General features: G+C 33.3%; 1 protein-coding gene across 1 annotated transcript in view; it reads right to left on the reverse strand.

Annotated features, from left to right (window-relative positions):
- Positions 1-18,833, reverse strand: part of CNBD1 (cyclic nucleotide binding domain containing 1) — a 541,281-nt gene that overhangs the window by 139,508 nt on the left and 382,940 nt on the right. Inside the window, exons 12-13 of the mRNA XM_041768591.1 lie at positions 18,255-18,339; positions 16,435-16,519 (exon numbers count right to left, since the gene is read on the reverse strand). Coding sequence (XP_041624525.1) covers positions 16,435-16,519; positions 18,255-18,339 — 170 coding nt within the window. The remainder of the gene's footprint in view (positions 1-16,434; positions 16,520-18,254; positions 18,340-18,833) is intronic.

An 18,833-nucleotide genomic window follows, 5' to 3' on the forward strand; every position in this document is an offset into this window, starting at 1 on the left:
ACCAAAAGCTTTTGACAGTAGCACAATGTTTGTGAGGATTTTAAAATGAGCTTTTAAATATGTGTGTAAATGAAATACACATATATTTAATAGATACACTTAGGATAATCTTGCCCATAAAATACCTGAGTATAGTTAGAGAAGGGAAAACACTGCATTTTTAACAAATCACAAATTAAAAATGGAATTGTAAGGAATTTTGTTTATTCATTCAGTAAACATGTTTAGCTTCAACTGTATGCCAGAAATAAGGAAAATAAAACATGGTCTCTGACCTTGGGTAATTACCATTTATTGTAAGTAATTACTTTTTACTTACTAATTGCTTATTGGCCTGGTGAGGTAATTAAAATAATTAAAATGTGAAAATATACAATACATAATATGGGAGCAAAATAGAAAGAGAAAGATTGTCTAAAGTTTTTGGAAAGGATTCAAAGGACATAGCAATAAATAGAATTTCAAGTATTAAGTACTGGAAGTTGGAATTCTGTTATTTTCTGTATTAGTCAGGTGTGCACTAAAAGTTCACAATCAGTTTGGGGCCCTACATTTCAAAATGGGAATAAATCAGGAAGACATTCAGCAAAGATAAATGCCAACTGGAAACACTCCCTTCAGAAGAAAGAGAAAATCGTTGATGCATTTAGTTAGAGAAGAAAATTGTGACATTGAGTAAATGTAAAGTTATTGTTTCTTTTGATTCTAGTAGAACAGACCAAGACTAATCTATCAAAAATACATTAGGTTTGGGACTTTGATTTTGATTATGATGAACTAGCTTGTTCCAGGCCAACTCTACAACTGGAAAATGAGTGAAATGCATCAAGTCTCTTTGGAGGCATCAGAAAGTTATGAAGATGACCACGATTGCAGGGGACAAAATCTTAGAGAGAAAGGAAAATTCTTAATTAAACAAAACTGTTACTTGGTACCATTTTTGTTTCCTGGAATTTGCTGGTAGGGAGGGGTAGAGCAGGGTAGAGACTAGAAGCTGAGACTCAATAAGCAGTTGAGAAATCATGTAGATCTTTCAGCTGTCCTACAGGGCTGATAAGGGCAAAATAGAGCTCAGGACCAATCAATTAAGAAGCCTGATTAGTACACCATATCCTGGAAGGCTACACTCAAGTTTAAAAACAAACCTAAAATAGACCAGCCCTCAAAAGCCCTGAAAGTTTTAAATTTGCTCAATTCCAATACTGGGTGCAGGAAATAAGTCTTAAATATGCAAAGTAAATAATATCTGGAGGAAGACAACATCACCCAGAGATAGGGGTTATTCCTACAATATTTTTACACAATGATTAGGATCCAATCATAAGTTAACAGACTTTTAGAATATGAGATCAATTCACAAAAGAAAAAAATAAAATGAAAAAGTAAAAAGGGATTGAAAAGTGATGCAGATGTTAATGTTATAAATATGATAACTATGATTCATAGGTTTAAGATAACATACTTCAGTATAGAGAATTTTAGTAGATTGTTGATCAAACATCACCCAGAGATAGGGGTTATTCCTACAATATTTTTACACAATGATTAGGATCCAATCATAAGTTAACAGACTTTTAGAATATGAGATCAATTCACAAAAGAAAAAATAAAATGAAAAAGTAAAAAGGGATTGAAAAGTGATGCAGATGTTAATGTTATAAATATGATAACTATGATTCATAGGTTTAAGATAACATACTTCAGTATAGGGAATTTTAGTAGATTGTTGATCAAAATCAAAAAGTAATTATAAAACCAAAAATAAAATAACATAAAGACTTGATAATGGGATTAACACTTGAAGGTAGGAATAACAAAAAGATCAGACATAGAGGATTAATGAATTAGAGATAACTTAGAAGAAAATGCTGAGCTTGAAACATGGGAATAAAACTGGTTAGAAAACACAAAGAAAAATATAAGAAAATGCCTCCAAAGCATGGAATTATAGTCCCATGAATAAAGGAAACAGTGAAGTACATCAATGCTTGAAGAAGTAATTATCAGGAATTCAAACCATATACAACATCAATAAAGTGTATTAATAGAAGTATTGGGGTGATGTAAGAGGAGGAAGCACATAGCTACAGGACTATGTAGGAAAACTATCTTCAAAAACATGGGGTAAAGATGAATTTCCTTAAAAGACTACAAAAGACTATCAATGTAGGGGGGAAATGAGTTAGCTTAAATGAAGAACTTCTCATCAAATAAAAACATTAGGAGAAATTCATTAAGAGAAAACTCAAGCTAAGAAGTGGAAGAGAGTATTTGCAATGCATACATAATACTAATGTATATTATTTACTGAAAAACCTACAAATTAATAAAAAATATAGGGCAGCCAATATTCTGGTCAATAGAAGGATTGGATAGACACTACTTCAAAGAGAATATCCAAATCACAAATGAATATATTTTAATATTTCTTAACCTTAGTATTATCTAAGGTAATACAAATTAAAACTACAATAAGAATATTATCTATATATCTATGCAAATCGCTGCAAAGAAAAAAAAGTCAGAAAATACCAAGAGTTGACAAGATTGGAGATAATGAGAATTCTTACAAACTAATAGATGGGAGTAAAAAATTTATATATCAATTTAAAAAGTCATTTCTCAGTACTTTCTAAAGCTAGACATATACATGAGCTATGACCTAGAAATTCCATTCTGAGAAATAGGTTCTCTTGGAAAACCTGTACTAAAAAGCATTTACTAGAGAATGCAAGAATGTTCATGGTGGTATTTTTTCATAATAGGCCCATATTAGAAACACTACCAGTATCTGTCAATAATAAATTTATTTTTTAAAGTATAGTATATTAAAAAAAAATAAATAAAGTATAGTATATTAAGATAAAAGTATATTATACAGCAATAAAAATGAACAAAAACTAATATAAGCAACAACATGGATGAATCTTGTAAACATACTATTGAGCAAAAGAGACTTTAAGAAACTATATACTATATTTCCTTATATACAACCTAAAAATGAGAAAAACTCCTTCATAGAATTACCACTGAGACTAATGATTAACTCTGAAATTGCCGATAGTGCTGTAAATAACTAAGCGAGGTTAATAAAGGGCTTCTGGGGCATATCAAAAGTCTGATTTATACCCTAGTTTTTAATCGGGGGATCTCGACTCTGGACATCCAGTGAAGATATTACCAGTGGAATGAAAATCCATATATAAACAAAATATTATCTTTAATGAATGAATATGTTCCATTCACATGTGTTATTTTAAAAAAAATTGAGAATATTTTGATTAATGCAAAATCATTGAAAATTATTAAATTCATATTAGGTTTTTGCTATTAGATATTTTGTCAACTAATACTTTCCAATAATAATATACTACTGATGTTTATGAAACATTTTTACATTTATGAAGTTCCTCAAATATGAACAAAGGTTGGAATCAACAGTTTAGGTGATACACTTGGATACAGGTCATTAAGTTGGTGGTCTTTCAAATTCCCTCTTGATTGTATAATTATTTAATTAAAAGAAGATATATTTCAAGTGATACAAATAATCAAAATAATGCTTGTAGTGGGGATGCTTGGGTGGCTCAGTGGTTGAGCATCTGCCTTTAGCTCAGGGCGTGATCCTGGGGTCCGGGATTGAGTCCCACATCAGGCTCTCTGTGAGGAGCCTGCTTCTCCCTCTTCCTATATCTCTGCCTCTTTCTCTGTGTCTTCCATGAATAAATAAATCTTTTTAAAAAAATGGTTGTACTCTGGTGAATTGTAAAATAGCAGGGTCCCTTCAAGGTCCAAAGAGAAATATATTGAAAGTAAGATGCAAATGAACAGGAATTTCAACTTGTCACTGGATGATTAATCTCTACAAATACTCTTTGGATGTTATCAGATAACATGTTTGGTGTTTACCATATCGAATTTTTCACTTGTGAATTAAATACCAATAATTCTAGTGTTTCTAATAGAAACTGATATAGTTTTGAATTGTCTGAAATAGTCACCTGGGAGTATTGACCACAGAATATTGAATGTAGGCTTCTTTCTGCTATTGATATTGTTAGTCATATTTTCTGCCAAATAAATCTCATATCTCAGGGATAGGGTTTTTAAAACATGTATAGTATGAGTAATGCTTGTGTATTTCTCTTGCTTTATTCCTCCCATGTGTTACTTGTTTCAAAACATCAACTTTGCACTTGCTTATTCATTAAGGCCTTTTACAAAATCAAAGATTAAGAAAACTGGTAACTTTGTTTTTGGCAAAAACAAACTATAAATGACTTATTGCTAAATATGTGCTATGTATATTTGTGATATTATAACAAATCGAAGGGTATGATTGCATCCCATAATGTTGCAATGTTTGTCTCAGAAGCATTATATTCTTAATCATCTCTTTGTAAATAGTGTTAACCATAATAATGTCTACTATTTGCCAAGCACTTTTTCCTCTCCTTTTTCAAGTTTTTATTTAAATTTCAATTAGCATATAGTGTAATTTATATTAGTTTAAGGTGTAGAATTTAGTGATTCAACACTTATATACAATACCCGGTGTTCATCATAACTGCCCTCCTTAATACCCATCACCCATTTAACCCATCCCTACAGTAACTGTCAGTTTGTTCTCTATAATTAAGACTCTGTTTTCTGGTTTGCCTCTCTTCCCTCTGGTCCCATGTTCATCTGTTTTGTTTCCTAAATTCCACATGAGTAAAATCATATGGTATTTGTCTTTCTCTGACTGACTTATTTCACTTAGCACAATACACTCTAGCTCCATCCATGTCATTGCAAATGGCAAGACTTTATTCTTTTGATGGCTGAGTAACATTTCATTGTATATATATCACATCTTCTATTCATCAGACTGATGTCTATTCATCAGTCAATGGACATTTGAGCTCTTTCCATAATTTGACAATAATTAATAATGCTTCTATAAACATTGGAGTGCATGTGCCCCTTTGAATGAGTATCTTTGTATCCTTTGGGTAAATACTTGGGAGTGCAACTACTGGGTCATAGGGTAGTTCTACTTTTTAACTTCTGAGGAACCTCCATATTGTTTTCTAGAATGAATAGAGCAATTAGCTTTCCCACCAAAAGTGCAAGAGGGTTCCCTTTTTTTCACATCATCATCAACACCTGTTGTTTCATGTGCTGTTAATTTTAGCCATTCTGACAGGTGTGAGGTGATATCTCATCACATACACATAGTTTTGATGTGTATTTCTCTGATGATTAATATTAAATACACATAGTTTTGATGTGTATTTCCCTGATGATTAATGATATTGAACATCTTTTTACAATTATGTTGGCTTTCTGAACATCTCCTTTGGAAAAATGTCTGTTCATATCTTCTGCCAATTTTTAATTGGATTATTTGGTTTGGATTATTGATTTTGATAAATTTTTTATAGATTTTGGATATAACCCTGTATCAGATATGTCATTTGAAAATATCTATTCTCATTCTGAAAGTTTTTATCTTGATGAAGTTCCAATAGTTCAGTTTTGCTTTTGAAGCAAAACTTGCCTTGCCTCTGAAGACATTTATACTAAGAAGTTGTTATAGTCATTGTCAAAGAGGTTGCTGCCTATGTTCTTCTCTACGTTTTTAAAAATCTATTTATTTATTTGAGAGAAAAAGAGAGAGAGCAAGAGAGAGAAAGAGTAAGCGGAGGGGCAGGGGCAAACTCCCCACTGAGCAGAGAGCCAGATGTGGAGCTCCATCCCAGGACTCCAGGATCATGACCTGAGCCAAAACCAGATGCTTCACCAACTGAGCCACCCAGGTTCCCCCTCCTAGAGTTTTGATAGTTTCCTGTCTCAGCTGTAGGTCTTTCACCCATTTTGAATTTAAGAAAGTGGTCCAGTTTCATTCTTTTGCATGTTTCTGTCTAGTTTTCCCAGCACCATTTGCTGAAGAGACTTTTTTCCATTGGATATTATTTCCTGCTTTGTCAAAGATCAGTTGACCATATGGTTGTAGGTTGATTTTTGGATTTTTCTATTCTATTTCATTGATCTATGAGTCTGTTTTTGTGCCAGTGCCCTACTGTCTTGATCACTAAAGCATTATAATATAGCTTTAAGTCTGGGATTGTGATGTTTCCAGGTTTGTTTTTATCCTTCAAGATTGCTTTAGCTATTTGGGGTCTTTTCTGTTTCCATACAAATTTTAGAGTTGTTTGTTCCAGCTCTGCGAAAAATGCTGGTGGTATTTTGACAGGGATTGCATTAAATGTGTATATTGCTTTGTTTGGTATAGACATTTTAACAGTATTTGTTCTTCCAATCCATGTGCATGGAATGCTTTTCCATTTCTTTGTGTCATCTTCAATTTCTTTCATCAATGTTCTATAGTTTTCAAAGTGCAGATCTTTTACTTCCTTGGTTACATTTATTCCAAGGTATCTTATGATTTTTGGCACAATGGTAAATGGGATTGATTCCATTTCTGTTTCTGCTGCTTCATTACTGGCGTATAGAAATGTAACAGATGGGATCCCTGGGTGGCGCAGCGGTTTGGCGCCTGCCTTTGGCCCAGGGCGCGATCCTGGAGACCCGGGATCGAATCCCACATCGGGCTCCCGGTGCATGGAGCCTGCTTCTTCCTCCGCCTGTGTCTCTGCCTCTCTCTCTCTCTGTGACTATCATAAATTTAAAAAAAAAAAAAAAAAAAATTGAAAAAAAAAAAAAAAAAAAAGAAATGTAACAGATTTCTGGATGTTGATTTTGCATCCTGCAACTCTACTCAATTATATATCAGTTCTAGCAATTTTTTTGGTGGAGTCTTTTGGGTTTTCTCTATAGAGTATCATGTAATCTGCAAATAGTTAAAATTTGACTTCTTCCTTGCTGATTTGGATGACTTTTTGTTGTTGGACTGATAAGGCTAGGACTTTCAGCACTATGTTAAATAACAGTAGTGAGAGTGTACATCCCTATGTCAGGCATTTTTCAAACACTACTTTTCAATCTACAAAATGATATTTCATAGTAAAATTTAGTACCATATTATTAAGCAAAAAAATACAAGGGCTTACATAGATTAAATATTTGCCCCAAAATATCACATGCTTCTAAGTGTTTGAGATTGGACACACACTCAAATATCTATAAGCCCAAACCCTGCATCTACTTTATTATATGTATTCCTTCTTCTCTGCAATAATCATTGAGTATATTAAGCTCTGCAAATAGAACTTTGACAGAATCATTTGTTTACTTTCTAAGTGAATGAGAATGATTTATTTTTTTCTTAACCCAGTGCTGATACGTGTGATAGAATTTTATGACTCAGAAATTCTTTCCTGCCTTTTCCCAGATATAATTCAGGCTGGTTTTGATCAAAGCAGTTGCCAAAAGTGAACAGGTGGAGCCCTAGACAAAGATATGTACAGAGATGAAGCAAAGATGCCGTTTTAAAATTAGCTCAATCACGTTTTAGGAAGTTGTTAGAAAGACATTGAAGCCTACAGAAAAAGATTACATAAGAAGGATGACCTGTTTGTAGCCAACGAAGGATCTAGATAGTAAATCAAATGAAGAGGAGTTGCTACATATTCTTACATACTGGAAAGAGAACCTTAGCAATTTCAACTTTCAACCAAATATACAGACAGTTAAATATGAACTTAAACACAGACATACCGTGGATACTACAGACGCACTTTTTCCCAGCAGGGCACACATATAAGCAAGAAATTTGGGGATATTTTAAGGTCAGCATGAGTTATGTTAATCGATTTCAAAGAATTTGCCTCAATAAAAATAACTAGCTTTTGCCAAATAATTTCAACACCATAAATCTCACCCAATAAAGATCAGAGTAATATTGAAGGTAGGGAGTGGGGATAGGATGCAGTATTAAATTTTGTCAAGGACAAGAAAAGAGAACAGAATACTGGCACTTAAAGACAGGTAACAATTTCTTCTTTAAGTATTAAAGTAAAAACTGAGTGATGACACAGCTGTGACAAAAATAAATAATAACTCCATTTTGTAATTGTTGCAGTTTGTTAGATATCACAAAATCACTAACTTAAGGGTACACTACACCATAAACAAGTTGTTCCAACTTTTCATATCATTCCCGCTTACATGCCCCTACCCCTTGCCCAGACTGATCTCCTCCACTCCCTCATATAAAATCTTGCATTCAGTGGCCTCCCAGCCCTTTTCTTCTGCCTTCTTGATCTAATAGCCTTCCTGATATTGTCTGTATACCAGACAGTTCTCCACTGGATCCCTCCCTGGAATGCTGGCAAGAATCCACTCACTGACAGGCCTCTGGGTTGATCTGGACGTCCGAAGTATATACTAAAAGAAACACCTGTCAGTAAAGCATGGTCACTTGCTGTTCAAAGTTTTTTTTATTTATTTGAGAGAAAGAAAGTGCACGAGTGCCGTGAAGGGAGAAGGGGATGAGGAAAGGGAGAGAGAATCTCAAGGAGACTTCCTGCTGAGCACAGAGCCCACTGTGGGACTTGATCCTACAACCCCAAGATCATGTCCTGAGGTGACATCAAGAGTTGGTTCCTTAACCTACTGAATCACCCAGGCACCTTCAATTGCTGTTCAAATGTTACTATTTGTATTATAAATAAATCACATCAGGAGGTGTTGAGGGGTTGGCTTTCAGAGACTGGGTCTGGTATCCTAATCACCATTGACAACAAATTTTCCCTTGGGTGAAATGCATTCAGGGACCCAAAGGGACTGTTAAAACACCAATGATTTGTGGGGTGCCTGGCTGTTTCAGTCAATAGAGCATGTGACTCTTGCTCTTGGGTTGTAAGTTCAAGTTCCACTTTGTGTGTAGAAATTACTTAAAAATTATGTTTTTAAATCTTAAAAAAATAAAGGAAGGAAAAAAACCCATAAGTTGTTTGTGCTGTAGCATATAAGAAAGAACACCTTATAACTGTGGTTGAGTGAATCCCTGGACTTATTTAGAAAACTTGGGTAGAAAATTGATTTTTTTTTTGCTATATTTAGTTAAATTATGGTTTGTTGTGTTGGAATAAGAGCAAGAAAACTTGATCTCTAGCTCTCAGTAGTAGTAATAGTAGTAGTAGTAGTAGTAGTAGTAGTAGTAGTAGTAGTAGAAGTACTGGTAGTTGTAGAAGTAGTGTTAGTAGAAGGAGGAGTGGTAAAGATATATAGTACTGCTGATGATATCACTTGCTCTCAGTGAGTGCCTATTTTGTGTGAGCCACTCTGATAGGTAATTTACTTATAGTACTTCATTTAATTGTCAGAATAATAAAAATACAGAATATTAAAGTTACATTTTACTTCAATGTAATTATTTTAAAAACCTCAGTAAGTTTACAATGTATTTGTTTCAGGTTTATTTAATTGGCTAGCAACAACACCCAAAGATCACACTTATGCAGTTTTTGTATGTGAGAATTTCTGTTTCCTCACAGCATGCCTTTGTGCACTAACCACCCTCTGGTTCACAAACTAATGATTTCAAACTGAGATAAATCAAAATCTGGAATATGAGTCTGTCCTTCAGGCTACATTCCAGAGACTTCTTCAATGAGAAAGACTTATTCTTCAAGAACTACCTAGGGAACTTTTTAAAAAAAACAATGCTCAAAGCACTTTCTAAGAAAAATTAAATTGAATAAGAATTTCAATAGCTATGAACAAAGTATCATTATTTTTTAAAAAGCAATGTGCAGCTAAAGTTGAAATCACTGGGTTAAGCAGAGATATTTGAAAGATGTTTAAGAGTTCAGGATTATCTTTTACCTAATCTTACCTTCTGAGAATTCTTTCTGCTTCAGTATATCAGACCTTAAATTTGGATTACAGTATATTTTCCATCGATGCACAGAATCAAATTATCCATATGTCAGTCAATTTGGATAGCAATGACAGAGAGAAAAATATTTATTATAAAACTGTATTTTCTTTATTTCTTGTGTTGGGAGAAGCCTAAGTTTGTCTCTTTCTTAAAACTTCTTAGTGATGGACATAAGAATCAATCAACACCCTGCAACACCCTGATATTTTCCTAACAAGCCCTTGAAGATGTTGCTCTTATTCTGACACAAAAAACCATAATTTAACCAAATATAGCAAAAAAAAATCAATTTTCTACCCAGGAATGATAGAATTCTTCAGCAAATTAATTCTAATGTATGGGTATTCCAGCAAATCGATTCTACATATTAGGGAGTCTTACTGCCAATAATCCAGTCCTGGTACCAGATTTTTACGAGTATTCTCAGTCATAAACCAGAGAAGTTAAATCCAGCTAACTTAGATTATAATGGAAAGGCAAAAGATTCGCTAAATCTCTGGGAATACTGGAAAGTCAGCTTCAGGCAGAAACAAAAACAAAACACTTAAGGCATAACCGAGATCTTGCCACAGGTACAATCTACATACAATGACTTTGCTGATGCTGTAACCGCTAATTGTTAATTTGTGTAGGAGGCACCATGTGTTTGATGCTTGTTCACCCTTTCAATCAGTCTGATCATGCTTTTCCTTTTATCTTTTTCTGATGTCATTATTTTTCTCCTTAGAAAAACTTATTTGGGAAAGATCTGGTGTAAATAATGTAGTGTAAATAATTAGTGATAGTCACTGGGTTGCTCCAGTTCAGTTGAACTATTAAAATAGTTAAGTATTTCCCCATAAGTTGAGTTAAATAGCCATTGTCAAAACACCCTAAGTGTCCAACCAGCACTTCAGCTGCTCCAGCTCCCTGTCATCTTCCACTTAGTATGTGATGATTGACACATCAGGGACCCTTCAAGACACTTGACTGCTGTGAGCAGTGGACTTTTGAATGGGTCAGAGTTGGGCTCTTCCAAGTTTTATTTATTTATTTTTTTCTTCTTCCAAGTTTTAAATACTTTGAATAAATACTCCTCCTCTCATTTGACTGAGACTTTGGCACAGGAAGCTGTAAAGTAGTTTCATAAATTATCCAAGAGAGCCCATAATGTAAGCATGGGTCCAGCATTTAGAATGTAACAGGCTCATTCCAGAGCCAAAGCTCTAAAGTACAAAATCACACTACTATCTTCTAAATAATTTCATATAGCATTAAGTGAATTTTCCTCACAAGATCCACCAATTGAAGGATGACAGGCTCTGTGGAGTGCCTGAAAGGGAATCAGGAAGAGTATTCAAGTGACCTTAAAATTATATCATCTACATATATTGTATGTTGCCCAAGGCTGATGTTCCTTAGGACATAAGCATCCTTAGTCCTGGTATCTCTAGGGCTAACACATACTTGGACAAGTACATATAAGTTCCTTAGGACATTCCTTCATTCTTATGAATAAAGAATAAAACATTCTTTATTCTTCATTCTTCATTCTTCATTCTTCATTCTTATGATTAAAGAATAAAACATTCCTTAGGACATAAGCATCCTTAGTCCTGGTATCTCTAGGGCTAACACATACTTGGACAAGTACATATAAGTTCAAAAATCCTTGATGGTTAATTTCTATGATTCATGTTTTTATCTATTAAAAAAACAATAATAACAAAAATATTGTCTATTGAATCATCTCAGGTTAAACTAGTGAAGTAACTAAAAGCAAGACATGAAAAATATATATAATTGTCCACTTTAATGGAAAAATAAATGGAAATAAATAATTTTATTTCAGTATTTTTAACTTCTAGGGGAAAGATGCTTTGATATAATTAAAGAATTAATCACTGAAGAATAATAATCTGACAAGTAGAAAAAATTATCCCAGTAAAGGAACAATTTTCTCCTTATAGGAGGCTAGGTGGGTCTGAAAGTTATAGCAGTAAAATCTCTAAGTTTGTTTTAGATTTACTGCCTCTTTTGGTCTGAAAAGAATATTAACAATAGAGTTAAAGCCCAATAAGTCATGGAGGAAACTTTAAAAGAGGCATGTAGAAGCCTTCAGGCAAAATATGTTTACCGCTTAATGCACTGAGCATGGGTGACATGGTAAATTTAAACTTCCAAGACACAGGAATTATACACGACCCTACAGGCCTCCCTGAGACTTACTTGGGGTGATGAAAGGCATGTTTGGAATACAATAAAAGGAGGATGGATAGGCTTTAAAGAAAAGGTGGATTACATAAAGAGATCTATAGTTGTATGGAAATGTATGCAACTGAGAGTAAAAATACGCTGAATAGCATTTGAAAAAAATTGTGGGGGATCATCAGAATATATATTTAATGCACGGTAACTATATACAATTCAAACAGGTATAGAAAGCAGTTTTTACATTTCTGATACATATGGACAAACTGGTTCACAAACAGGCTCACATAGGACTGGAGAATGTCTATTTTCTATGGAGATCTATTTTCTCTAAAAAAAAAAAAAAGTGCACAGGAGTATATGTCAATACATAGTGACATAACAAGGAGGTGCCAGAAATGGAAAAACAGTTTAATCCTTTAAAAGTTTAACAAAATCCATACATAAATACCTAGATGTCTCCAGGAAATGGATAGGTAAGAAGATATGAAAATAATTAAATTTTATTAATATAATAAGGGAATACCTACAGAAAACTGTTTGTCTATAACACACCTACAATCCAGGCTATCATATAAAGACACAAACATGTAAAAACTTTGAGGATATTGGTAATTATAATTTAATCATCAATTTATGATGACAGCATAATTGAAACCATGACCACAACTGTACCTATGTAGTTATTCTATGTTTCAATATAAAAGGAAGGTAGCCTACATAAATTCTGAAGACTGTGAATAAAAAAATGTAATTTCACTATATCCCCAACACTGACCAAGAAATAGATAACTTCCATTTCTTGTCATGAAGTGCCTGGCAACTAGGAAGGTAAATTCTGTGTCAATTATATTTCACAGCACTTAGGCAAAACAGTCTTTTTTTGAAAGACTTGAATATCATGTCTTTTGCTCTGATTTCCCACTTACAAAACAAATGACAACTTGGCTTTATAAGAAACAAAAACAAAACCTGTCTTTTTGGGGATTGGATCAAGATGACAAGTGAAGCAATATACAGAACAAAGAAAGTGGGCATACTGAACAAGCTATGCAAACATTTCTAGTTACGGAATGCAGTTTACTCCTCTGACTTGAATAAATATTATTAAAATTGCCTTTTAAATTCTAGGGTAAATAAACTTTGCTGCTCTGGAAGAAATAACACACAAAGATAAAAAAGAATGTGGAGGAAATTTTTAAAAATAAAGTAAGAGAAGCCCTGACAAATAAAAAGCTATAGTATAAAATAAAAAAAATTAAAACAGTATGATACCTTTCAAATAATAAACCAAGAAACTGAATAATCAAGAGTCCAGAAAAGACCAAAAAAACACATTTTTAAAAACTTGGATTTACAACCAATGATAAAATAATAGACTACAAAGAGCACAGTATAGGGATGCCTGGGTGGCTAAGCAGTTGAGTATCTGCCTTTGGCTCAGGGTATGATCCCGGAGTCCTGGGATCGAGTCCCACATCAGGTTCCTTGTAAGGAGCCTGCTTTTCCTTCTGCCTATGTCTCTGCCTGTGTCTCTCATGCATAAATTAAAAAAAAAATAAAAAAGCACAGTATAAAAAAATTAGCCATACATGACTATCAGGGAATAGAAATGATCCTTGCATTACATGAAAAGAAATTCTAAATAACTCAAAAAGAGGTAAAAAAAAACAAACCAACAACTATGGTACATTAAACACAAAGCAAGAAGCCATAAAATGGGTAGTGAATGATAACTGTCATTTACATTTTTAAAAAGGAGGTGGTTGAAAGTATCAGAAAACTGAGTTGTGACAGATGGACTGGGGAAGGTATTCCAATATATGCACAGGATAATTTTCAGTACTGTTAATATAAAGAAAACTCGTATGAATTGATGAAAAAGGGAGAATCTGGGCAGCCCGAGTGGCTCAGCAGTTTATTGCTGCCTTCAGCCCAGGGCGTGATCCTGGAGACCCGGGATCGAGTCCCACTTCAGGCTCCCTGCATGGGGCCTGCTTCTCCCTCTGCCTGTGTCTCTGCTGCTCTCTCTCTCTCTCTGTCTCTCATTAATAAATAAGTAAAATCTTTAAAAAAAAAAGGGAAAATATAATGAAAAGAGATAAGAGCTATAAAATGGTAATAGCAGAAAGAGAAATGCAACTGTCAAGAAACATACAAAAGATGTTTTACAACATTAATAATTAAGGAAATGCAAATTAAAATGAAATACAGTTGATTTTTGTTATTTGTGGTAATTATGTTCTATAAACTTGCCACAAAAACTGAACCACTACTCCCAGAGGAGTTCCAGGAGTAGGCTTCTGAGAACCTCTAGTCACATTTTCATCAACTGATCGATACATAACCTTGTTTTATGGGTGTTTCTGTTTAAAGATACTTTATTTAATAAACTCTGTTGACTGATTCATTAACATTGAACTCACAACCAAGAGCACTATAACTCATACCTGAATGAAGCTTTTCTAACACATGTATTTTCTCCCTAAGGCATATCACAGCCTTCTTGCACTTTGGAACACCAGACAGCACTTTAGCACTGGAGGGCCATTTTATTTTACTTATTTATTTTTTAAAAGATTTTATTTATTTATTTCACAGAGAGAGAGAGAAAGAGAGAGAGAGGGGGAGAGAGAGGAGGGGAAGGGGGAGCAGAAGATAAATTCTCAAGCCAACTCCCCACTGAACTCAGAGCTCTAGGCTAGTCACTTCCTGAGATCATAACCTGAGCTGAAATCAAGAGTCTGACACTTAACTGACTGAGACACTCAGGCCCCCCTAGGGGGCCATTTTAAACAGAAAAATCACAAACAACCACAAAAATGAGGAAAACATGGTACTAATAGCCTGCAGAAATTACACTGATTTACGGTATGAGAACAGAAACAAGAAGGCACTGTGTGTTGACCATTTAGATTTTTTATTGCTATGAGCATGTCCATGAATGGTCCAGAAAGTATCATGAGTATTGATTTTGAGGTTAAAAACCAATTTTAGTGAGTAGGTAAATTCACAAATATACAATCCAGGGATAATGATAATTATTTTAAACCATCTGATGAGCTAAGTCTGAAAAAATTATATATCCAATGTTGGTATAGAAAAACAGGGATTTGAATACTTGGTGGAGTATAATTTGGTAGTACCATTTTGTATAAAGTTTGACAGTATATACAAAATTTAAAATGTGCATGCAGTATGACTAAAATTCCATTTCTAGATCTAGGCTTTGGAAAAATATAAATGTGCATAAAACCTTAAATATAAGAGTGATTATATATCAGGAACATTTCTCATAGCATAATTTGATAAATAATACAAATGTTCAGCTCTAAAATAGTATTAAGTTGAATTATAGTGAATTCATAACATAGTAACTTCTAAAAAATATGTTGGACCAATATACACTCAAAAAGTAATATATCCTACATACATCATGAAGTAAAAAAGGCAAGTTGAATCACAGTATGTATGATTTAATAAACCAACTTATGTTAATCAAAATTTTGCACATATGTATTTATAAATTCATGTAAATATATATTTAAAGTCCTGAGCGAAATAAAAATAATTAAGTATCCTTTGTACTTACCTCAAGGATGGAAATTGAGATTTGAAGAGAAATTTTACTACACTTAGCTATGCTATTTCTTTTTACTATTTTTATATACTATATTGTTGATTTTTTCCCCACAATAACAACATTAAAAGTAATTTCAGGTTGTTGCTTTTTGTTTGTTTGTTTCAAGTTTTTGTTAAAGTAAAATGTTACAGGGTGCCTGGGTGGCTCAATTGGTTAAAGGTCTGACTCTTGATTTCAGCTCTGGTCATTATCTCAGAGTCATGGGATCTAATCAAGCCCAGCATTGGGCTCTGTGCTCAGCCTAGAGTCTGCTTGTCTCTCTCCCTCTGCTCCTCCCCCTACTCTCTTGCCAATAAATAAATAAATAAATAAATAAATAAATAAATAAATAAAATCTTCACATAAATAAATATTACAAAAAGCAGGAGTTATAAGAAATAGACTCTCTTTGCCCTTGAAGACTTAATTAGTAAAGAACATAAGAATACATTTTGTTAATTAATTCAAAATTATCAACTATTGTGAAAGACTGTATAAGGTTGTCTGGAGAAACAGCAGCTGATTACTAAGCATGGGCATTTCAGTGAAAGGAAGCAACATCCCGGGAGTAGAAATTTGCCAGATTTTAAGAAAAATTCTTAAATTTTTAATACACCTTAATAATAATGTGTTTGGGGAAAGTCAGTTGGTATGGCTGCATAGATTATCATGGCAGATTATAGACAGGCACTCACAAAGGATTGGAAAAGGTTGTCGTATTTTATAATTTCTGTACCCTAAGAAAGGAATGCAATGGGGGAAAATACATGGAAGGTTTATATTCAAGACTCACCTCAATTATTTCCTCTTTCATAGCATTTTTTCCTTCTGCGCTGCTTGCAACTACTTTGTAAACATTAATTATACATTTTTCATATCTTTTGGCACATATTAAAACAATAAAAGTTTCTTAAATATTCATTTCCCTCTTCTCCATAATTGTGTTCTAAAAGCCATATAGTTGCAGCAAGAAAATTATTTTCATCAAAAAAAAATCCATGCTAATTTCACAAGCATACAAGCAACTATGGATCTGTACAATCTTTAAATTAATCTATAAGTTTTATTATCTTGTGAAATTTTTCTCTAGAAGGGGTCTACAGTAATTTATGACAAATTCAAAGCATATATTTAATTTTATATCATTTTGTTCTCAGAAAACATTTAGCCAAGTATTTTGAGCTGTTAATCTATGTTTAGCAAGTGAAGTAGGAGCAAAATATTAAAACAATATAATTTTGCTTTAATTCAATTAATTGTTTTGGTGGTTTAATGACCTTATTTGAAAGGAAATAAACAATGTCTCATATTGATCTGCTTCATCATGGCAGTAATGAAAATAACAGAATTATTTCTTTAGCTTTAGTAAAAAATATTTTCCTTTTTATGCTTTTCTTTTTTATTAAGTCAGCAGAGAAAGAGCCATAAAAAATTTTAAAAATCATGATGGCTTAATCAAATGAATAATGAGTTTAATTATCTGAAACTTAAACTAAATGTTTTTGTTAAAAAATAACTATCTAAGAACTTATGTCTCCTTTTGACATATGGAAAGCCACCGTTTAACCAGAAAAGTAAAACACAGAGGTTCTTAAATGTTAAGTATCCTGAAAATGAATGCACATACATAATCCTTAAAGGAAGGTAAGTTTTTATCATCATAGCCTTGAATATGCAAACAAAAGAACAGAAATAATTATCCTAGCCTTTCTGATTAGCCATTCTTATGTGTGTGTGTGTGCGTGTGCATGTGTGTGTGTGTGGTGTGTGTGTGAGTGTGGTGTGGGATGTGTGAGAGAGATACAGAGAGAAATGGAACAAAAGGTAGACTGCAAATGGTTGCAAACAAAATTAAAAGAAATAGTAAATGGCAGTACAGGATGGTTTTTCTTTGGCATTCAAATTTCTGAATTTAAATTTAGTGATAGTTCTGAATATATAAAGTTGAACCATCCTATCATTTTTCCCTCCCCAGCCCACACCATCTTTTTATCTAAACAACTATTATGTTTAGAGCTGGAAATAATTACTTGACATTTATTGGTGCTTTGTGTTGGGAAAAATCTTATTTTATATTACTAAGCTAAAGTGTAACTCTTCAAGGCAGTTCTGATTTTAAATAGGCCCTAGAATACTAAAATACTCAATATGAACATGATTCACGGGCACTGAGGTGGACACTTGACGGGATGAGCACTGGGTGTTTTTCTGTATGTTGGTAAATTACACACCAATAAAAAAAAAATAAAATAAAATAAAAAAAATATGAACATGATTCAATTGACAGACAAAATATACCCTTTGATCATGTATACAAAATAAACATGTAACTGATAATTGGATATTATTATTATATTTTATATTACCTTTAACCTAGGAGTAATTGTATCCTCTTCTCCATTCAGCTATTTAATCAGCTAACTTTAGTAAATATTGGTCTATAGAGAATCTGAAGGATAATAATTCTTATTCACTATTCCCTGAATAGTCAATGTGCAATCCAACCTTCTCACTTGTATTTACAATTGCTTCCCTGAATTTTGGTTATATTTCTCTCTCCCATCGATGTATCCATATCTGCTATCTTTGAGACCTAAAAGGAGTCACACTTACTTCTGTGCCAGTCCACAGGTGGTTTTCTCTTCCTGTTCTGTGGCATGGCTCATTTCTACATTCATCTTGGCACTTAGCCATTCACCTGTGTTTAACATCTCTTATGTTACTTTTACTTACTTTACCTTACTACTTTTAAACTTCTTGTTTTTCAGGTATTGCTTTTTTCTTGAAATTTCTTGCAATTCAAACTTATTTTCCTATGAATCTCACAATCTCTTTGGGGAAAGAAGCAGTGGTTCATATTTTTGAACCCCTCAAGGCTTAGTTCTGATCACATATTAGATACTTTCTAAAAGCATCATGAATTAATGTGGATAAAACACGATGACTAATAACGATTTAGTCTATATGTCTACTTGCAATTACCCGTCTTTGTTACTTTAGGAAACAATTGGAATTACTTGCTCACATCTTATCTGGTTAAAAGAACAGAGGAACTGCTTATTTAGGTAGAATATTAGTGGAAGAGTAAAAAAAAAAAAAAAAGTTGTCTAGTCACAGTGTGAACTATGCTTGAGTCTTGCCAGTGGAAACTGTTTCTCCCACTTTGTCCTAAACAACAGATTGCTACCATTC

This window comes from Vulpes lagopus, chromosome 9, assembly GCF_018345385.1.
Source record: "Vulpes lagopus strain Blue_001 chromosome 9, ASM1834538v1, whole genome shotgun sequence".
Taxonomy (NCBI): domain Eukaryota; kingdom Metazoa; phylum Chordata; class Mammalia; order Carnivora; family Canidae; genus Vulpes; species Vulpes lagopus.